Source organism: Neodiprion lecontei, chromosome 4 (assembly GCF_021901455.1).
Source record: "Neodiprion lecontei isolate iyNeoLeco1 chromosome 4, iyNeoLeco1.1, whole genome shotgun sequence".
Classification (NCBI taxonomy): Eukaryota; Metazoa; Arthropoda; class Insecta; order Hymenoptera; family Diprionidae; genus Neodiprion; species Neodiprion lecontei.
In genome coordinates, this window is record NC_060263.1 from 3,798,396 (window position 1) to 3,820,793 (window position 22,398).

Sequence of the window (22,398 nt, forward strand, 5' to 3'; positions counted from 1 at the left end):
GGAGATCGGACCGTTTTTTTATACGTACCATTTGGACACGTGAATATGTTCGACGCCGAAGCCTGAAATCAAAAACGAAGATATTTAGTTATTATCGAGTTTCACGCCAGAAATGCAGGGAAATTATAATCGACGAATAAAGGAGGAAAAATGGCCAAGAATTAAGTCACATCGGCATGTGAGAGAAACTGCACAAAGATTTCACGTGCGAGATTTTATTGGGGCTAATCAATTTTATTTTTGGAGAAGATGTGCCGGATATGCTTGCAAGGTATTTTTATATCGCCTTTTACAGACGCGGTTTTGCGTTTGTTTTTCACCGCAATTTTTTACGCTTAAGGTAAACGATAAAATTATTACATTCTTGGTCTTCGAAAGTGTACAACATAAACATTTTACTGTTACGACGATACTCGCTCGATGCGGCTTCCAGGGACGAATTTAATCGGGAAATCCGAAACCCATAGTCACCGTAATTATCGGTACGCCTGTTAATCCGTTGGCGAAAGCGATTCAAACGTATTTTTATTCACCAATTTTGTATCTATACTCGTTTGAAGGAGTTGCGGTGATTTACGTATTCTGCAGAAAAACAAAGTTTCTCGGTAAAAATTTAACGGTAATACATCGAGTTAGAATTATTCGAAAAACTTGTCGATTAGCGATGGTCACTGAGCTAAGTATGATCCATGCATCGATTAATCGAGTCAATAAAATCGAAAAAATAACTCTTGTCCGATTCCTATGTGGAAGAGATTAATTTTTGTCTGAAAATATTCTCCGCGACAGAGATTATAAAGATATTCAATCGTGTCCACGCGTCTTGTGAAATGTTTCGATATTCTTTTACAACCGCTGGACCGCTTATCTCGCGGCAAATATTCATGCTGCATGCAACCGCGGTTGAAGCCGGTCGGCAGTAAAGGGACAAGGAACGAACGAACGGTCATAAGAGCAGGTATTGCAGACGGGTTTACTTTCACTCTGTGTATCTACACTCACAGATCCGGTACAACAGCCGCGGAATCGCGCCTCACACTTTGTCTCACAATTGGCAACAAACGAACCAATGCGAGTGTGATAAATACAACGATCATTAACCGACGAACGTGCGTACGTAAGATGAAATAACGTTTGTATCGTTGTTTTTTTCTTAATATTTCGGTAGTCGATATAAATATGTTGATAATTGCACTTCGAATCAGGTGCGTGGAGTTCATAAAATCAACTTAATAACGATTTTCGAGTTGGAAATTTGAAGAAAAAGTAAGATTGAATAATAATTGAATCTAGAAACAAGGCAAACCTCGAAAATCGAGAAAACTCAGGGAATTTCGAAAATAAGAGTGGAATTTTGAATCTGTCGAAGAAATGAACTCGTTCTTATAAAAAGTATTATCGATCTTGAGAAGAAAAAAAAATTGCCACAACTTCATACATTCTATGCATATTACTTGATACCAATTTTTTTTTCGTTTTTTTTTTCTTCTTGCGGAAAATCACAGGTTGTTATTTGCAAATTGCTAGTCAGAATATTCACTAGATAATATTAAAGATATTGGTATTGACGTGTAAAAAAAAATTATCATTAATCAGTTGTATATTTCTTGAAAGATTGCTGGAAAAATCCAACTTTCAGGTCGGAGTGCCTTGAAAAGTGAGGTAATTTCATATTCCAAAAAGTGTACGAACCCCGAGAAACGAATCGAAATTTAGCGATTGTGACAGACGATTCGTCGAAGGGGGTCAAGGATGACGTTCGTATTGTAAATGGAAGCGAATAGGTGAACAGATTTACAGTTGTAACACGGTTTTTGACTTACGAGTTTATTTGCGGCTGCAACAACGGCGAACTAGTTGCGTAGCGGTTATTCAAACCTACGGCTCAAATGTAAAGCAAAGCAAAGTGAATCCTACGAGTTGACCGGGTACCAACAGAGCTTTGTACAGTTAGTAACGGGGTATAAGAGCCGGTCACTGTGGCCAATTGCGCTTTGTAATCAGCGATATTCAATCGGGGCCAAAGAATGTCGGCTCGATAATAAATGCGCTGCTGCATGGTTTGTAAATAAATAATGCAAACTTCAGGAATTTGCGTGTGCGTAATCGCCTAGCCGCAACCTCTGCAGCTGTGTCTTATAATGTCAGTTCATTTCTCGCGGTTTCAAACCAGCGACTTGCGTAATACTCCGACTCGTGTTAGTCTTACTCTTTAGCAAACGCGCGGGAAAATTTACACAGGTGTTTTCTTACGCGCAGGAAAGTTTTCACTTTTGAAATCACCCATCCTTTTTTTTCAAATTTTTTTACTTACGTCGTAATCACCGCTGTTGGCGAAATTATTCACTCCGTCAATCGCCTGTATATAATAATTGTGATTGGTATATATGCTCTGGATATATTGACGGGAGAATTTAAAACCGCGGAGTTAGTTACGGTAGCAGGAAATGAATCTCGAGTCTTGTACTTTTATAACCGTACGGAATCGATTTTACTGCACAGTTTTCGGTTCGATGTAAATCGTGACCGTCAATTCAGAAAATATCGTACCTATCGGCTGGCTGTTTATAATTTTATAGCATAGTGAAATAAACTGTAAAAAGTGACCGAGTTACAAATTCTCGGATATTTGTTCATGTGTAAATAATTTATATGTACATATATGTCATACCTGGGCATCGGACGGCCGGAAGTTCAGTGAGGATGATAAGAGGATGGCGAACCAGATGGTCGCCAATTCTCTAATCAGCATATTTCTGCAACAGATGAAAAAAAAGGGGCAGGAATTAAAATAACGTCGACATTGTCGAGTGGCTAGATCAATTCGTCAAGTGAATATAATTAATTATTACGAAGAGTTGCAATGATCGTCGAAGCGATTGTAGGAGGATTAAAAACGCAACGTAACAATATAGATACAACGTAACACGTAACTCGGGAGAAAATTTCTTCACTAGCTGTCTACACGTCTCCGCTTAATGAGCTTATACTGTCATTTCCTTTTTTCAACCTTTGTGTATTATTCGCATAGCTACACGTTATACATACAAGGCGCAACAGCGCCGACGGAACACGTAATTCTTAATTACTGTACTCGATTTAGAGCTTGATTATCTCTTCTCTCGCCTATATCGTATCACGGTTACGTTACAGCAGCACCAGCTTTGAACCGACCCGCATCATGTGGCACTTGTACGTTTTTTCCTTCCCTTATTCCGCTCTCTCTTTTTCATTCGAGGCGAGCGTGTCAGAGTTTTATAACAAGAATCGGGGATTGCGATTGGCAAGACATTGTGGCACGCTCATTGCCAGCCTCGGGCGTGTTCGAAATCGATCGCTGGTCGGCATTTCGGAACCCATTTCATCGAGAAACGTAAGGAAAATCGCATTTTCGCACGCGCCAAGTGACGAGAGGAAGAAGCGGGGTTGAAATTCAGAATTCGAAAAATTAAGAAAACAGTTAATTCCGAATTTTTTGGCGATGAAACTTAACGTAAAGAAATGAAACTCCGACGATACATCTAAGTTTCGAATGGTTTGAAACAGAACGCTCAGAGCTCCGAAAGGGCGTAACTCCGACAAGTCGAAGTTTCGAAAATACGAGATTGAGAAAATTGAAAGATCCGAAACATCGAAATTGGAAATGATCGAAGATTTTCAGTTGTATGAATTTCTGGCTTGGAAATCTTTCTTTGATTTGGATTTTCGATATCTTTACGTTTGGAATCCTGGACATTCTGATTTTTGTTTTTCTCATATTTTACTCCCACTTGCTGAGTAAACTACGCTGTGTGTATTAGTATATTTTAATTTTCGGAATTTTACTCTATCGAAACTTTAGCTTTCAGAACTTTGCTCAATCGTAACTTGAATTTTCAGAATCTTTCATTTCGGAACTTTGATCCGTCGGTTTTTCGACCATTCAAAACTTTGTTGTTTCTTCAAAGTTTGATTCTTCACTTCAAGTTTCGCCACCGACTAATTCGGAATTAGGCGCTTTCGGGACTCTTCAAATTTGGAACTTTTGGGTCCGTAACAATTTAACCTCTCCCTCTGTCTCTGTCGATTTCTCAGTTTTCAAATACCGATTTCTCGCCGTTTCCCCGTAACTTCCGCCGCACGTCTGATGGAAAATCGCGTTCTCGGTGAAACGGCACCATCACGCTATAATTCGCGGTTCGCCAATTTGCCCCTCGCATACATCCCGTGCCTCTCACAGAATGCAGGACTCTCGAGGCATCGAGTATTTGTTCAACACCGTCAGCAGCTCGCAACGTCGGAATCCGAGATCAGAAAACTTTCTACAGGCGCGCCTTCGGCCTCCAGCCTCCAATATATTCCACACGGTTGGCTGCTCGCCTGCAGCTCGGCCTCTTTGCTTCCACCTTATCAGTTCCTTGACCTCGGCTATGTCCACTCATCCTTAAAATACGTAGGTGCAGAATTCGGCAGATAAATTCAATCTCTGGTTTCGACTCTTCGATCCTGATTCGTCTTCGTTCGTACGATCGAATCAGACAGTCCCAAGGTTTTCAAATCTTGTCAATTTCTTCGATTGAAATTTCGGCAATCTGACCAGAAGAGGAGAACTGATTACGTTATTTGAAATTAATTCACCACGATAACTCTGTGCAATGGTTAAATTCTCTGATAAATCAATATCGTTAATAATCCAATGACGTTTGACTGCCAGAAATATGCTTACGAATGAAACACGGAATAAAATATGCCTTGCCAAAGTCTTAAGCTGATGGTAAAATGGAATTGGACGTGGTTAACCAAGAGTTACGAAGATAAATATGGACAATTCGGCTATCGAGTGACATTTAATGACGAGACGTTTATGAAAAGAGCAAAAAGGACTGCTCGTTTCGTTTGGATCATCGTTGCGCAAGAGATTGAAAGGCGAATGTTAATTTAACATATGGTGGTTGATACCTACTTCGCAGAGCGTGGGATTGTCTAAACTCGCGACGCAATCGCGACAATGCTGTATATAACACATTACACACACTGCGAATACCTACTCGCGAAAGTTCTTCTTTTCGTGCATCCCGCACAGTTCTCTTACACCCGTATCCCCGGAGTACAATCGGTTTTCCTTTATGTAACGCCATTGTTTTTCAAAGGAGAATTTCTTTTTTACACTTGCGATTCAGAATCGTCGTACCGCGTACCGTGTACGTATGCATATATACATATACGTATAATAATAACCGGTGCCTGATGGGATTCACAATTAACACAGACTCCTTGTCTCAAAGCTAATCGTGCCCAATCGCTCTAGGTACGTATAACACCGAGAAGTTTTAACTACATATACATGAACACGTTTACAGTGTGATACGAAAAGTAAGAACGATCTCACGGCTGTTCGACGATATTATCTTCCTGCAGTTTCGTCGCTCGTTATAATTACGTTTTAAAACGCCTTTCGACTAATTAATCTCTCTGTATTATTTAAAGGATTTTTATTCTTTTTTCTCAACATCAACATTTGTGGCGAAATTCGTCTATGAAAAATTTTACCAAATGAATGTCTCGTATCGAGGGACTGTATTTAAATGCCCGATCGAAATAGCGATGACTGCGCGGTGACGAAATGAAGTGAAAAAATGATCAGGTGCCATTATGCCTGATACAAAGACCATGCAGGTCGGTCAGACTGATAGCGAATTGCCGTAAATGCCGTGCCTTCATGCAGGCACGCAGGCAGGTCCGTTAGATCTAATCAAAGCAGGAAGTTGCCGGCAATTCCGTTTATAAACAGCTAGCACGTAGTCGTTACGTGCCCCAGAACCGAGATTGGACTGACAGGAGGTATTGTAAGGTAAAATATGTCTAAACGCGAAGGCATAAAATCAGGGGTGGTGCTGAAGTTCCGATTTTGAAAAGTTCCGAAAGCGCGGAATTCCGAATTGTTTCGTAGCGAAGCTTGAAGTAAAGATATCAAATTTTGGAGAAACAACAAAGAAAGTTCCGAATTCCAAGATTCCGAAAATTCAAGTTCCGATGGATAAAAATTTCAAAATTAATATATCCTCACACAGTGTAGTTTACTCACAACCTAAAATCAGAATGGTACCAGGATTCCGAACGTAAACGAAGAAAGATCAAAGTGGTGAAATTTGAAGAACTGAAAATTTTCCATCAATCAAAATTTCGGTGTTTCAGATTTTGAAATTTTCTCATTTTCGCACATTCGGAACTTTGATGGTTTTGTCCAAGTTTGATTTCATTACTTCGAGTTTCGCCGTCAAAAAATTCGAAATTATTCGCTTCCGGAACTTTCCAAATTCGGTATTTGGACCCTAAAATCAGAGCTTGCACAGTCCCTGGGGTTTGGCAAAAGTAAAAAAGCAGTATACCTACCTAAATGTAGAATAAAAATCGGTGCAACTGTAAAACTGTTCTAGTACCTGCGATTGGTTGCATCTAGCCGACAATTAAAACGGGGAAAAGGTTCTCCGATTCTTGTTTTCCGAGGCTGTTATGTAGAGGAGTAACGGGGCTTGGCTATCGCTTCGCTTGGGCTCGAATAATATTCACTCTTGGATCCTCGAGCCTGCCGGTTTAGCAGCGAGTCTTTAAAGCCTCGAGGAGTAACCGGTCCTAGCTTTTTTCTCCGGAATATGTCATTCGGGACTCGATGCATGGTCACAAAAAAAAATTCAAATTCAAACAATCTAAGCACGCAGAAACTACTTGCTCGACGTCCTTATTCTACGCGTGCGAATAACTTATTACCTTCGATTCGTTACCACGGACAGGCGCGGTTAATTGCTACTGCTGCTCTTGCTGTTGCTACTGCTGCTGCTGCTAGGCTGATCTTCGTTAAGGGGCGAACTGGAGCGAGGAGAATATAACACGAGTCTTGAAATAGTTACGGGGTAACGAACAAGTGGTGGACATGATGCGCCTGTATTCTTATTATAACGCGGCGAGGCACGCGTTCTCGATAATTATTTATTTCATGAAGGGTATGAATATACCCGTGCTGTATAATTAACGAGATTCAAGAAATACGTATTTGCTTTCCATTGGTCACGAGCGGGCTTTCATCGATTAAAATTCTATCGTTTGTATTTGCAAGATCTTATCCTACCAAGGAATTATTGGTTTTTAAGGTCCACAGTTTTTGTTTCTGATAATCATCAACTTGGTAACAGTATTTAAGCTTATTAAGGCTGGTCGGACGTTAGAGAATGTGATTTGTGGAAATGTGGCAACGTCGGATGAAAAAACTTTGGTTCCATTTTATACTTTGTTGTCTCTCCAAATCGTCCGTTGTGAAATTGACTTGTTTCGTTACTCTTTGTGTAAATTTGCTAATGAAGTTCAACTGAGCACTGACAAAAACAATGCACAGCTATTAGATGCGCCGTTGCCAGATCTATTTTATGGAAAAAAATACTTGATTCAAAATACATTTATTTATTATTGTTAGTAAATAAATAATCATATTAATCCGATTAGAATTTATCTCGGTTAACATCTAAATTTAAGTTATTAATTTTCATGCCTACATTCTTTATTGTGGCCAAAAGAAAATCTAGTTTTTATTACGACTTACGGGCTACTGTCCGTATTACGTACCTTAACATGCGTGTGTCTCTTCTTTTCTGAAGAGTAAGCGAATATATACGATCTTAGAATTGAGAACGAATATAAAAATTCTAAAATCACAACCTGAATATCGTGATTCCTTATTAAATAGAAATCGTTGTACATGATCGGTATGGGCAATAATCGGTGGCGTTGGTTAGACGGCTAGTTTGGGCGAGGCGTTTCATTTCGTTTCTGAATTCGTGTGTATCAACATCTGCGCGTGCGGTGTAGGTCAAGACTAGAAAGTATTTAAACAACGCAGTGCTAATTGAAGTGGAAAATGAGAAGAAAATAAAAAACCGAATTGTGAAAATGGAGGTATGGAAATCAATCCGAAAGCTCTACGGAACTATCCCAAAGAAAAAAGAGATGGTGGATGTAACCCGAATCGAGGTTTTCCTAAACTTGAAACCATAATACAAACATGTATATTCATATCCTCGCGGCATCTAATATAATTTGACAATTAAGAGATTCACGCAGTCAAACGATAGGCAAACGTGTATTCATAAGTCATTCAAGTCATAAGTAATAACTGTCAAATGGCCAGTGGGACAAGCAACGGTGATTCTTCCTTGAGAGTAGTGAAACACCAACGCGGATGCTAACGCCAAGAATAAACTAACCGATGTCAATCCTTCCACCTCAACTGCACCATTCAGACAGATGGTAATTATTGGTGCGAATGGAGGTCGCTTGGAAACACTGATGCTGTGTGCATTGAACAATTACGTTTTAAAAACCAAAAAAAGAATTTTTTTTTTTTTAAATAACGACAGTGAAGATTTGAAGAAGCAAACCGTGATGCAACCGGTCGTTGATTAGTCTTTTTAAATTGTCTCCGAATACGGGTAGAATCGCGTATCTCGGAAGGCGAGCTCGGTTCCTGTATCACGTATGTACGTGATACGAAATGAACCTATTCTGCAACGCAACTCGCATACCTTCCCACCGTACCTACAATAATTAAATACTATGGTTATGTATGGTAGTAGGTTGTGCATATAAGCGGGCTTGTTTCCAACGGGAGAAAGCTAATTCCTTTACCCGGTACATTAAGGTATAATGTATACCCACGCAAGTGTTTGACGAATTCGAATCTGAGATGCATGCCGAAGTAGTAAGAGACTTGTACTTCCAGTATTTTACTTTCGAGTATAGTGAGATGTTTTCGAAGATTCTGACAAAATTATTAGCACAAGCGCGCTTTTCTAGACTTGTATTTTATTTATTTTATTTTTTTTTTTTTTATGTTTGTTGGGGGTTCTTTGTTCCGATACTTGGATGAACCGTCAAAAAATACTCCAATAGTTTATAAAAATGAAAACGCTTCGCATATTTTCAACCTGATATTACGTTGCAAGAGGTGGAATTAAATGCCAATGACCCGTAATGCCAGGATATTACGCCTTAGGAACCTACGTGCGATTGGATGTATAATTATTTTATCTGCATGAGCGTATATATAATCATGGTACGTATAACGTGTTACTCAACTTTGCGGGGTCACGCATTAATGAATGAATGAATGAATGAATGAATGAAATTCCTTTGTGTGATAAATAGAAATAATATATTTTTGCATGCAGATGAGCTACGAATTCTTCCATCTGTAGCATCGGACAATCAAGATGTGAATTACAATTGCTCAATCCTCTCTGCGATTTCGGCGCGCAATGATCAATGTCAATGATCCCAGCACCTGCGGATGGCGGTAAGTGGCGAATATATATATGAAAAGTAGTTCATTCCCACTCATCGGATGAGTAATATTCCCGCGTTTTACAATTCTAAGCAAATTCTATACATGCACGTGATGGAAGAAACTACGGAAACAGATACTCACGGCCGAAGTGTAATTGTACCATCGATGAATAACAAAATCTACAGACCTTACACACGGTGTAACTACCCGAAGAATTGAAAATGTACAAGGGTATACAAGATTACATTATATTTATTAGTAACCAGGATACAGAGCTATTTATATTTCCTACTGGTAATAGAATTGACAAAAGCTGAAACTAAACATTTATGATAAACGTAATATGAAATATTTTTATCTTTTATTAACCAACAAGGCACATAAACGTACATTTATGCTGATGAAACACGGTGAAATGACCGATTCTAGATAAGAAAGTGTTTATTCATCCGATAGACTTCACGTTGTCGTTTGCTATTACACGCAAATAGCGAAATATCGTTATCAGAATTCATAATTTCCAGGCTGATCATTACGACGAAGTTCCATTTTTCACCACGGACCGCAGAGGGTGGAAGCCCATTGCTGTTCACACTGCATCCTGTTCTCGCCTCGAGACACATGACTTCCAGCATAGAGTCCCAAGGCAAGGTGAACGTGCGGGTAAAGTGTCAAGCGAGACGACTATCCCCATGCGACTCAAACGATCGGGTCGGCATTGTCTGCTTCCACGAGCTTCCGGCTCCTTAGATGGTCTCGCCCGAAGCCCTTGGACAGCCTCTGACTATATAGAGAGGTAGGTATCCGCAGTCCACTGGGCAGGCTGTTCTATCAAGTAAGTTCCAACAGCCCGCACGACGAGAAAGAAGGATCATGTAATCGCATAGTCGAAGGACATTCATCCTCGAGCAACGAATGAATATCCTCGACGTCCATGTTTTTTTTTTTTTTTTTTCATCTTAAGAAATACCGTGCTTCGTGCACTTGATAGCCGTTATGTTTGACTTTGAAAATGTGCCATCAAAAAGTATTTCGGTTTTGTTGCCGCTCGTCCGCAGACCGAGTCGTTTCACGGTAACGTCAAGGTACAAGATCGTGCCGACTGATTCATCCTATAATTCACTTTTTGGTTGAACACTTTTTACGCCGGCACAATATCGCTCCACTACCCAACATTTGAATGGCTCCTCGAATCCGGAGGTATGTAAAAACGGTACTACGTACAACACGACCTGCGCCGAATTATTTTTGAGGAGTTTCGTCGAGCGGATTGTAACATGTATAGCGGTAAAACGGACCTGCAACCTGTTCCACACAGCGACGATGATCCACTTTTCACCGTTTGTCAACACTAACGAGATACTCTCGTCGTTAGGTCTTTTGATATGATGATTCAGTCTGGGAATGGAATTCATGAACGGTGTTAACGTGGAGAAAAGAGGGAAATAAGAAACGACAAACATGAAACTCGGAGTGCAGGTTTGCTCGATAGAAGGGTCGCCGTACCCTGATCGAGAGGCTCGTTTTACCGCATCTTCTTCAAATACCCAACTTTCTTCACGCGTGTAATACATAAGATCGACGGATTACACGTTGTACCCACGCCTTAACGCAATTCGTCACGACTGACGGTGACACGGTTTATAAGCTTTACTGGCAGTGACTTAAGACACATGACTGTGTGACGGGCAGCCGGTAGGAAACTACTTGCGTTAACCATAAACGACCTGGAAGTCTACTTACTTTTTGTCACTGACGAAGTAAGTGGCTGTGAATATATAGTGAGTAGGCACATATTTAGGTACATGTTCGTGTGTGCATGATTACACAGGGCAAACGTCCAACGAGCATCGTAATCGCGTGTCTGGAAGTTGAAAAAAGTACCGGCTAGTCGAAATCGGAGTTTAAACTCTCATCACCGAAATCTTGGCACCCTTTCCGTCATTCATAAAGGTGCAGTTCGACCGTGACATCGTTTCACATGTAAGAATCCTTCGAGGCCGGTTTCCGGAGTGATTTCTGTGAATATTCTTTTCAATTCCAATGGCTAGTTACCTCGCTGTAACGAGACGCCCACACGTCTTTACCCGACACGTTATTCCAATGTCGAGTTTCGGATCAAACTAATCTCTATGTATGCAATGGTGTTACAAAAGTGCCGCGGTTCGATCTCACGGGCGAAGAATGTTCGGCCGTCACTTATTAACACATGGCCAAAACCGTGTCCAAGGTCTATTAATCCTCTGAGTCGAATAGTCTCAAAGAACTGCCTGACTTGTGTCTTCTGAAAAAGGAACCCTGCAGACGTTTGTACAATGGGTTCCTAATGTGTCAAAGAGTGAGGTTGTTTTAACTCGATATCAAATTGCAGAATCGTAACAAGGCTGTGAAGGTATCATTCGATGGAACGACCAAGTTGGCGAGCTCATTTCACCGTCGCGAATTTAATATGGTCTTCTAATTGCCCATGGGTTTGTTTAACTGTAACTTGTGCTTACGTGTTGGTAATGGCTTGGTGTGTTATTCGCATATGCTCATGCCTCGATTGTGCCGTTCCTCAACGTGCAATGTAATGTAACACTAATTGCCGCCGAGCAATACCGTTAGTGTATATGCGCTTATTAATATTTAGTCTTTGGTCTCCTTAACTGTGCCGCAGCGCAGAGGCGTACCTTACAGGCCTAACTACTGTGGAGTCACCGAAATTAACTCAAGCCGCCAAATTAACCCACTCACTCGATCGACGCGCGGCGCTAATGAGCAATATACCGTTCAACGTTAACTCGGAGCCACTGTCGTCCATGTGAAATCCAAAATCGGTGAAGCAGTTTGGCTTGTCTAAGCCTTTACGAAAATCACCATCAATGCATGGTCGATGAGAAAAGTCTTGTTTGGAATCCTTGGAGATCAACTTCTTCTTCACTTATCTTTGGAAGAAGGTCTCTTCCTATTTCTATGGTTAAATGAGACCAACTAGATGCACGGAATCTCTTCGTCCAAAATATATATCTACGAGTATGTTCAATCGACTCGCTGACCTCAGATGGTTTCAACGCCTTGTGCGGCAATTGTCAACCGAGAACGTACGCAGCCTTGACATTTACCCGGTACAACAACCGTAGCCGCCAACACGTACAGTCAGACCTTGGAATTCCGGTGCATATGATTATCCTCAGAAGCTGAACAAAGGGTTGCGCACCGATGTGTACCCTGGGCACGAAAGTTGACTCTTCGTTCCGATCTTCTCTTCGATTTTGCGGCTTGCCGATCAATTCTTTGCAATAACAAACTTGCGGGATTTCCTGGGATCCCAATACCTGTCGCAGAGGTTCCTCATTGCTGGAAAGAATTTCTCGGTACCTGTACCGCTTTTTGAAATTTGGAAATCTTCTAGAAACTTCAGTATAGTCGACAATTTCCGACCAGCTAGGGTTTGGGTTTGCAGGTTTATGATCGGTTCTGACAATGAGATGATTTTCAGTCTCTTCGGAACGTCGGTTGGGCAACTTGGCGTTCATTCGCCAAGTCTTTTCAGCAACAGATTTTTGCACAGTACCATTTGATAGCTAGATTTTGTCTAACTAATTTGTTGTTCAACACGAGTCGAATAGACGCGGCTGATTTAATTACTTTTACTCAACCGTGTCAAAGCGGATCATTAACTGTCTTCATAATATTTGCGGCTTTAAAAGTTTCGATAAATGTTGTAAAATGGTCACGGTACAGTATCCTGTAGGCACAGTCATCTCCAGTGAAATTTTCCTTTTCAATTCCAAATAAGTACGATGATTCAGTCGGATGATGGACAGCACTTGTTTAATGTACCTGCCAGGATCCAAGCATCGTACATAAAAATTGGTGTCGAATAACGAACCGGTGAGTCGATTACTGTAATTAACTGCAAGCTCTGTGGACCTTCGGGGATTCATTAAACGCAACCGATCGTTTCTCTCTCTTTCTCTAGCATAAACATACATATCTAAAGCGAGTTAGGCAACAGAAATCGGCACCGGACCGGTTCGCAAACATTTCATGCAATTTTACCGTTCGAAGCCAGGCTGACAGCGGTCCGAAAATTTCGTCGGCCTCGGCGACAAATAATAAGAAGAATAAAAGCTAAAAGAAAATTAAAAGTTGCGAAATTCCCCTGAGATAAAATGCTCGCCAAACACGTTGCGAAAATTCGTGTCATACGGACACCGATAAATATTTGTCGCGCGTAACACATACAAGAAAAATATTCTTACTTTATGATGAAACGAATGGAAAGCTATAAGTAACACAGATACCGAACTCACGTTTCTTTGGCGCTAGTCTAGATCCTGGGTTACGGTCCTTTATTTGAGCACATTAACACTCAGCCTGTTGTACCTGCAGCGCGTTGCAGCAAAACCGAAGGATCGATTTCACCCACCACTGTACAATATATTGCATTCAAATTTAATACTCTGGTATCTCAAAACGTGCGTTCGGTAGAACCGCGGATCGGCTGCGGCACTCCGTCGTGTAAATCAGTTGAAAATAAAGAACGAAACGGTGAATGCTGTCGGAAGAAGAAGGTCCTCTGCACTCTCCACCCCTGACCACGTCACTTGCAATAACCGAGGGGGGGATGTTTTTCCCGTATCACGGACGAGAATTTTGGCGAATAATATTCGAGTCCGGGTCACCACACTGCGGCCAATATAATGGAGAGAACTTTACCCGCGGGCAACCATCTCGAGACTAAGGAACGGGGACCGCGATGATGGTTCCGTCCAAGTGAACGGCGCTACCTGAGTCGCTCGGCTGGTTGGCCTGCCTGCAAAGCAAGAGGGCCCCACTCTTCTTCTTTGGGCCCCGCAAGAACTGTGCTACCTATATGGACGCAGGTGAGCTTGTTGGTATTGGGCACCATTCCTCTTTGTCACTCTGCACGTACAGGAACGATTCTTCTCTTTGGTGTACCTACCAGAGGCGAGCTTCGAACTCGGCTGCATCTGCGTTGTGCTGTATAGGTGTAACCTACCTTCACCTCGGCATTCATCCTGGAGATACCGATGCCCGAGTAAGCTACGTCGAGCACTCGGACTTCACCGCCTGGCAAACGTACCATGCGCCTGGCGTTCGTGGGGTTCCATTTATTTTTTATTTTCCCCCTCTCTGCTTCGTCGAAGTTAATCGTAGACGGTGGGTATTTTGGTGGGGGTTAAAACTTGGAAAGGGTGAACACATCGAGATTTCAAGCATGTGAAAATAAAATAATCTCGATTTTCGATCAATTCACCTTTCGTTATTTTGATCCTTATTTTGAAACGTTGACGCTTTGCAAGTTTTGTTGACACCCATCCAGGTATTTACGTTCTTTCATCTGCCGAAGACCGATACTTTTTTTTATTTTTATTTTCATTGCACGAGATACTGGTACTTGGAATATTTACGGAAATATTATACACAGATTTTGTTTATTTTTTTGTTTAATCATCAACTACGATGATTATTAACGACCCTTCTCCGAACATCATACAGAAGATATTAAATTTAGTTAGTAACTCACATATTTTCATTCTGGGGGAGTTGGGGTCGCTTGTGAGACAAGAACAATTTTACAGTTTGTCGAAAATCTGAGCTGTTTCACAGAAGGTTTTTTACTTTGACGAATGTTTTTGCGTTATTTAGACAGTCTCTTACAACCTTGTTAGTGATGTTGGTAGGTTATACACTCGTTGTAGGTAAGCTGTACCAAGATCACTTGATAAATATGAAAATAAATATTACGGGAATTGCAAAGAAACATTTTATGCAGCTGAAAATCTAGTAAACTCGTTTGATTTCGCACTCTGCGATGGTTTATTTTAGTCGGTAGAATATTTTGTACCAAGTTACTGAAACATATTTTTCTTTCTTCGGTTCAGTTGTCTATTCGATATTGACATTCCTTGATGATAATCGATATCGGCGTGATGTTATAAAATTAAAGTAAAAAAAAGTTCTACAATGAGTTTGTTGACAGTACAATTCTCTGAACAAAATCTCACGTCGAAGAGTAAAATCGTACGAATTATTTGTTATGTTTTAACAATTTTGAAACGATTTGAAATGTAACGTCGACAGCATCTATAATTTCATTTATAACTCCAGTATTTTCTATTATTATGTTTTCAAAGATATCCTTAATAACTCAAGAACACAATAATTTAATAAATTCTTAACGTACGATAATCTTGTAACGATATTACATCGTTGGTCAACCAATTAGAAATGAAAAATTACAGTTTCTAGATAAATTGCAACCCCATCGTGATATGAGACGAGTTCTTTTTTTTTCTTTATCGTTAAAACCTCTGAATGCTGTAAATATAAGGATTTATTATAAAATAAAGGAAGAAAAAAAAATTACCAAGAAAATAATTATCGCTTCACAGAGATTATTTTTTTTCACAGCTGTTATTGTCTCCACGATATCCGATCATGACCGTTATAAGCCGATACATATCGAAGTGATTTACGGTTGATAAAGGTTTGCTGGTCTTTGACGCCTGGTAAAATGCAAATAAACCCGACGAGGTGGTGATTCACCTTTCGTAAACTGCAGGTAGAAAATGTTTCGGTAATATAATGCTACGGCTTAAACAAACGACCCGGCAGCACCGGAGTTAAGGTGCAGGTAGGGAGAGCAGGTACCTTTTACGCGTTCCTTGTCGCAGGTGAAACTGCATCCTGTATAGTGGACGTTGCAGTAAGGTGCGTAACAAGATATAGGGCCGTGGGACTGACTGGCAGGTGACGATAGACGGGCTATTTTCGGAAAAAGCCTCTCTGGCCAAATACCTGAAAAAAAATCATTTCATACCTGCAGTGAAGACAATTTAATCTCTCGTGCAGTGCTTGGAATTCGTCGAGATACAAGGAATAAACATATTTCTCCAAGTCTCTCTCAGCGAGGAGGGAATTTTTTTAAAAACAAAATTAAAATCTCATAACAGATAATTTGTGTATCAATACAATATAGATATGCGATAATATTGATAACAAAATTTAAATTTCTGGATAGCCAAAATTTAAAAACATGCATCCATAATTTGGTTTTAATTACCTGTATATATGTATAATATGTCGTCGAATCTCGGAAATTACTGAAGCTTCGTGTAAAAAGGAGATTTATAGCAAAATAAATTAATTCATCGATAAAACGCAACTGCGAATCGTTATATAAGTATAGTTTTGTACACGCATAGGTACACTTTAAAAGTGCAGTTCCTTGTTTGCATCGTTTATCTCAATTTCCAGATCTCAAGTGTGCAATTAACACTGCACTCCTCCTCACGCGTTGTTATATAATACAGCAGCACTTAATTGCAGTGTCTAATCATTCCCATGTACGGGCTTGCACCTGACAATGAGTGTTGAGAAAATATAATTTTACGCTTGTAACGCGGTTTCTTCTTCTATCCCTCTGATATAATTTGCCTAAAACCGAGAAGGAAGTGAATCAACGTTACATCCTTGTTTATATGCGGATATTACGTATTTTTAAAGATTCTTCAATACAATGAGAGAAATTTTTAGTTCCGGTTACCGCTCAGTCCTTAACTATTTTCATTTTTTACCACAGTCGAGAAATATAGTTCTAGGTAGAAAACGAAAATTAGTTTTCTAGCTGTTACCGGAAAGTCTATTATCCGTTACTATTCTTTCTCATTACGATCATTGTTGCTATATTTTCTTGGCAACTGTTGCGAAAATTTAATGCTCGCGCAACGATAAATTGACGTTAAAGCCTTGTTTAACTAAAAAAGTATAGTAAACCTCAGAAACTGATTTTGCGTTGCAATAACCAAAAAATGATCGACGATAGCGCAAAATGGTTAGGCATAGCTCGTTTTTCGTAATCCCAACAATATTTAAACAGTTTTTTTAACGATACCCGTTTTACTCAATTTTTCTAGTTACTATAACAAATAAAATTTTTCCCAGTGTACGCGTACAAAGTACGAAGTCCCCATTCAAGGGAGACAGAAAATTTCGCATGCGTTTATGCGTGTACGTTGAATCGTAAAATGGGGAAAAGAAAGCATGTCCGGTTCTTCCTCGACACCCGTGACCATCTGGCAATGAGATCTCGAATAGAGAGAAAGACTCATCGCCTCTAGGATCGTCGTTCGCAAATAGACACCTCATACCGATGCCTTCCTTGCCTTTAAATTGTACGTCGATATTTTCATCTTTTACTATCCCATCTTTTTCATCGCCGTGGGCCAAAAGCAGAGATCGGATCGCAGTTCGATAGTCGGTTTGTTCTTTGCATCCATTGATTCTTCGGAGTCTCGTTTGTCCCATTTTTGTTGGATTTAATTCATCTTACAAAAATTTGACTGTAATTTTTCGCTACGCGTTATAACCATTCATTTATCACGCACCGTTATTTTATTATAGTATAGTAAAGTTTATTGCTTTCCATTAGGTCATAGATAATGATACAAAAGAATTTCGATTTGCTTAAAATACACGTTTCGTTAGTTTGACATAATTCTTCTGATTAACCGTAGTAAAAACACCGAACGAGCAGAAAAGAAAAAAAGAAAACATAAAGGTTTATTTCATTTTACAAATGCAAAGATAATTTATATTTACAAATAATGTCGCCATTTTCTAACACTTTTCCTTTACATTCTTTTCTTAACTGTGCCGTTAATCGGAGCATTTTTTTCTGACCTCTTTTACAAAAGTACTGAATTCTAAAATACGTTTTTCATCAGAACCGTTATCAGCAAGCTATTCCATTATACCTGTGTTCTTAAATGTATTTACCACTATAAAATATCGTGTATATAAAAATCGATTAATTTTTCGACACGGTTAACTGCTTTGATTCGGCTCGAAGGTTTCTTTGTATGCGATTATAGTATAATGTTACGTGTATAGTCGTTTTGTGAGATTAATTTCCGGGTCTTCGATACAGGATCCTAGCTGAACTTGCAGTTCATGGATCCCGTGTAATCCTAAATGCACTAAAATCGAAAAAACACATTCGTTGAACCAGAATACAGAGACGCGGTGACGGAATTCATTCAAGTCAAAGTTACGGACTGTTTATAAGTACTCGTTACGGTGCATCGCTTCGCTCTTCGCCGATGTAGCTGGATTACGTCTAGTGTATACCTATACTCAGATATATATATATATATATATATATCGATTGAAGATTTCTTTGACGTCTTCGACGTCGGGCCTGCAGAAATAACTGGTAACGGCCGTCCGACCTTGACGTCGAGGCCGACGCCAAGTTACCTTTTACAATTAGCGCACGGATCTAAACGCTGATCCGAAGCGTTTCCTGGTTGACTGTAAATTGTTGGATCATTTGCGAAGAGTTGAACGTAATTTTTTTACTCAAAAGATTGAATAAGAACAATAAACCGTGAAGACGAAGAAGAAGAATAAAATTTTAAGTGTACCTTGTGCAGTACTGTCCTACAGAAATATGTTCAACATTGACCCTAAAAGACAAGAGCTAATCGAGAATACGAATAGCTGGCAACGATTAACCTCCGCGACTTGCGATTAGACAGAAAGCTTTCATGAGGCGTCGACCTGGAAAGAAGCCGTTGATCGCAACGTGACATGTGGACACGTGGATCTCACTTTTGTGTGCGTTCATCGTTCGCCAATCGAATTCGATATACGATTTTCACCTGCTTTGGATAATTAATTTACTTTTTCTTATTTTCCCTCTTCGTTTCTCGTAGAAATTCGAAAGGGGAGAACGTTGAAGAAATACAACGAAACGCTGAAAATCTATTCTTCGTGCTACTTTTTAACGTCCTACATAATGTTCCAGTCGCCTTGTAACCGTGAAAAAAAATTTCGATGAAGGAAAATGGAAAAGTAGAATAAAAAAAAAAAAAAAAAAAAAAATGGTATTACGTTTGTGCGATTTACTGAGATGAAGATTATCCGAAGAAATAGTTTAAATTAATTTGCGAACGCAGGTACGCATTGATATATCCAAAATCGAAGATGTGTCAGTTTCGTATTTTCATTTCCGTATTTCAATGATTAATCACTGATGAAATTGGTGTCACCGGAACTACTTTACAGTTTAGCACGCATTTATACACGACGGGCTTCATACGGCTCGTGCATTTTCCGCGTAAAGTCTGCAGCAGACTGCTTTCTACAGGTTTTGCAGTTCGTTTTACGTTTCATAGCACGTGACTGAACGTACGCTGTCCACCTAGATTTCAGGGTTAAAAACCGCATGCGGCTCTTTTGTCTCTACTGTTTAGAATATTCTACACATATATAGCAATAGGCGTACGTAAAGTAAAACTGCCTTTGGATAAGATTTGTAACCCGAACGCGTATCTCAAAACCGTGCAGATATTCTCTCCGTAAGTGCCTTTCTTTTCGACGATCCTATGTTTGCCTGTTGTATTTATGGTGTAATTTCGGGTCAGTAGGTTCGACAAAATTATAACCATACACGCACAACGTGCCAATTATTCTGCTAGAAGCAGACGATCAAGAGCCACTCCAGAACCTATTAGATAATCTAGGCCCCATCTATTTACGGCAAACTGCCTGGTTACCGTTACCGAAAACCTACAAACCGCATCGAAGCGTCGCACCGTTCAATCAAAACGTGCAGGTAAATGTAAATAATTGGTAGTGCAATTGAGCTGCAATTAATGATTGCTGTTTGTGACGGTTATTCACTGTTAGAAATAATCATGTGAAAATCTATCGTGTGTCGATCGATCACAAATTTTGTACAAAAACAAAGCATCATCGTAATCACCGAGTCTACATAAAAGGACGCGTAAAACCAACTCAATCTTACCCTAGCCTAAGCTCGGAACGAATCTGGTCAGTCAACGTCAGACTGAAGTAAACTGATCAGCTTAGGCAATCTAAGCAATGCCGCCTCCATTGGACACGGTTTACATTCGTGATGCGGTACTGGCACGTCTCCGTTTTTCCTTATCCATTATAGTCGCACGTTTCCATAATCGGTTAACGGTTCAACGACACGTTCGTTTCCTTTCGAATCTTACGTCTGTACTCGTGCAAAGTGTACGTTAGGGTGGTTAGTGTTTTACTTCTTTCTTTTTTTTTTAAGGTGCCAGTCGAGAAATGTGTTACAAATACTGAAAAAAAAACATTGTCGTAAAACCTGTAGAAGGTAGGAAAATATTTAAAGATCGCTACCAATTATAAGTAATATTTTTTATTTCTTTTTATAGGCACACCTTACGGACTTACATATATATTAGTTTTTTTTTTTTTTTATTGCGGTCCAATCAATCGTTCACCAATCAACAGCAAACCGCACCTAACAATTCCGCAGTTGGCCGTTATCGTCTTTTATACGAAAAATTAATCGTCTTGGAGAAATTTTTATAACAGTTTTTGATACCGAAATAGGAGTATCGCATCACCTTAATGTCCCTATTTCGTTTTCAGTACTAATTTTTATGAATAATGATTAATTGGACCATGATACGCGAAAAATATATTAATATATATATATATATATATATATATATATATATATATATATATATATATATATATATATATATATATATATATATATATACATATATGTGTGTGTGTCCGCAAAGTATACACATAAAAATGAATAAAAAATATTACAATAATTGGTAGCATCCTCTAAATATTTTCCTACTTCCTCCAGGTCTTAAGACAATTTTTTTTTTTCAATACTTGTTACAAGTTTTTCGGGTGGAACTTTAAAAAAAAAAGTTAAAAACCAATTACCCCGGTGTACATCTCTCGCACAATACAACCTCTCGATGGTTGTTTGATATGTGCAGTGCAAGCTGCTTCACATGCTCGCGCACCATGAACCATATAAATATCTATTCAAAGTAACCCCATGCTGCACGCGCCTAAATGGGCAGCAGTTTTACCCAATTTGCATATTCGATCAGCGGTACAATCTCCTCGACTCTACCTGCTTCGTTGTCATTCGAAATACCGCGCGTCACACATTCCTTCACTAATCTCTTCCCGCGATTATCTAACAAGCGTATTCTCACGTTCCGTGTCAGATGCTGATCAGGTGGGTTGACTAATCGTAAGACCTGCTCGACGTGGCTGCTGTGTATTTTTCGACAAACGCTTTTGGCTAATAACCACTTGCTGACTCTTCAGTCGATTTCACCATGCACCGTGATTAGCGAGTCGACTATAATTTTACAGTTAATCCTACAGTTTCGTTATGGTCTTTTGTACGAAATTAGCGAACACTCGGTTAACTGTGGAACAAATTGCACCACCGTCATCTCGATTTAGCAGTCGAACAAAAGTAACCATTTTCCCGCGGAATCTTGAGACAACGAATATTGAACGGGAATCGAAACACCAATTGCCCATTGTAAATCTTCCTCGTTACGCAACGGGCGTTACAATTATCCGTAGTGATATCATGCGATGCGACATCCTTCCGCATTTCGCTATCCGATTCTTTGCGGTATCTTCACCGCTTTGTCCCGGAAATTTGTAATTGCGTAATATCCACCTGGAATAGTCATGACTCTGAATACGGTTTTCCTACGACTGGAGGGGACACGTGATTCGTGTATGACGCGTTCGATATCGATAGCTCGCGTTATGTATGCAGAAGTCGACTCTTGACGGTGGTGGAGGCCGGCAGGAAGCTGCCAAGTATAACGGGACTGCCAACGTGGCCCCGCAGTTAAAGGCTCTTCGCACATTCCTCAGCACGCTTATAAACCTATGGACAAGTTTAATGCACACATACCGTACGGATTTTGATTTATTCATCCGCAGTCTCTCTGCCACTTTTGCCGATTTTTCACAACCAACGTTGCAATTGCGCCCAACCATCATTTCCCGTTCTCCACTTTGCAAGCTTCGTCTGAACAACGAGTGCAGTGAGACCAATACTGGATTCGGAAGTTTCTAATTCTACCCTGAATCAAATCGTTATGCCGAATTTGTCGGTTTCCAGAAAACCGCGGTGCCTGGACATGGAATGTAAAGATCAACCCCATATGCACGAAGAAACAAACGATCAACCGGACACGTAATAAGGCCCCGCATTCCTCCTTGTACCC

General features: G+C 40.0%; 1 protein-coding gene and 1 long non-coding RNA gene across 3 annotated transcripts in view; both read right to left on the reverse strand.

Annotated features, from left to right (window-relative positions):
• Window positions 1-14,097, reverse strand: part of LOC107224410 (sushi, von Willebrand factor type A, EGF and pentraxin domain-containing protein 1) — a 36,195-nt gene extending 22,098 nt beyond the window's left edge. The window contains exons 1-3 of one of the 2 annotated variants that reach the window (XM_046739219.1): window positions 13,612-14,097; window positions 2,672-2,756; window positions 29-62 (exon numbers count right to left, since the gene is read on the reverse strand). In XM_046739219.1, the coding sequence (XP_046595175.1) occupies window positions 29-62; window positions 2,672-2,752 (115 nt within the window). In that variant the 5' untranslated portion in view covers window positions 2,753-2,756; window positions 13,612-14,097. The remainder of the gene's footprint in view (window positions 1-28; window positions 63-2,671; window positions 2,757-13,611) is intronic. The other variant, XM_015664447.2, reaches the window with a different exon arrangement.
• A 1,644-nt stretch (window positions 14,098-15,741) lies between these two features.
• Window positions 15,742-22,154, reverse strand: LOC124294270. The gene is made up of 3 exons (XR_006904223.1): window positions 22,083-22,154; window positions 15,977-16,123; window positions 15,742-15,881 (listed from the first exon to the last, which is right to left on the reverse strand). It is a non-coding gene; the product is annotated as an uncharacterized LOC124294270 (long non-coding RNA).
• Window positions 22,155-22,398: the final 244 nt, after the last annotated feature.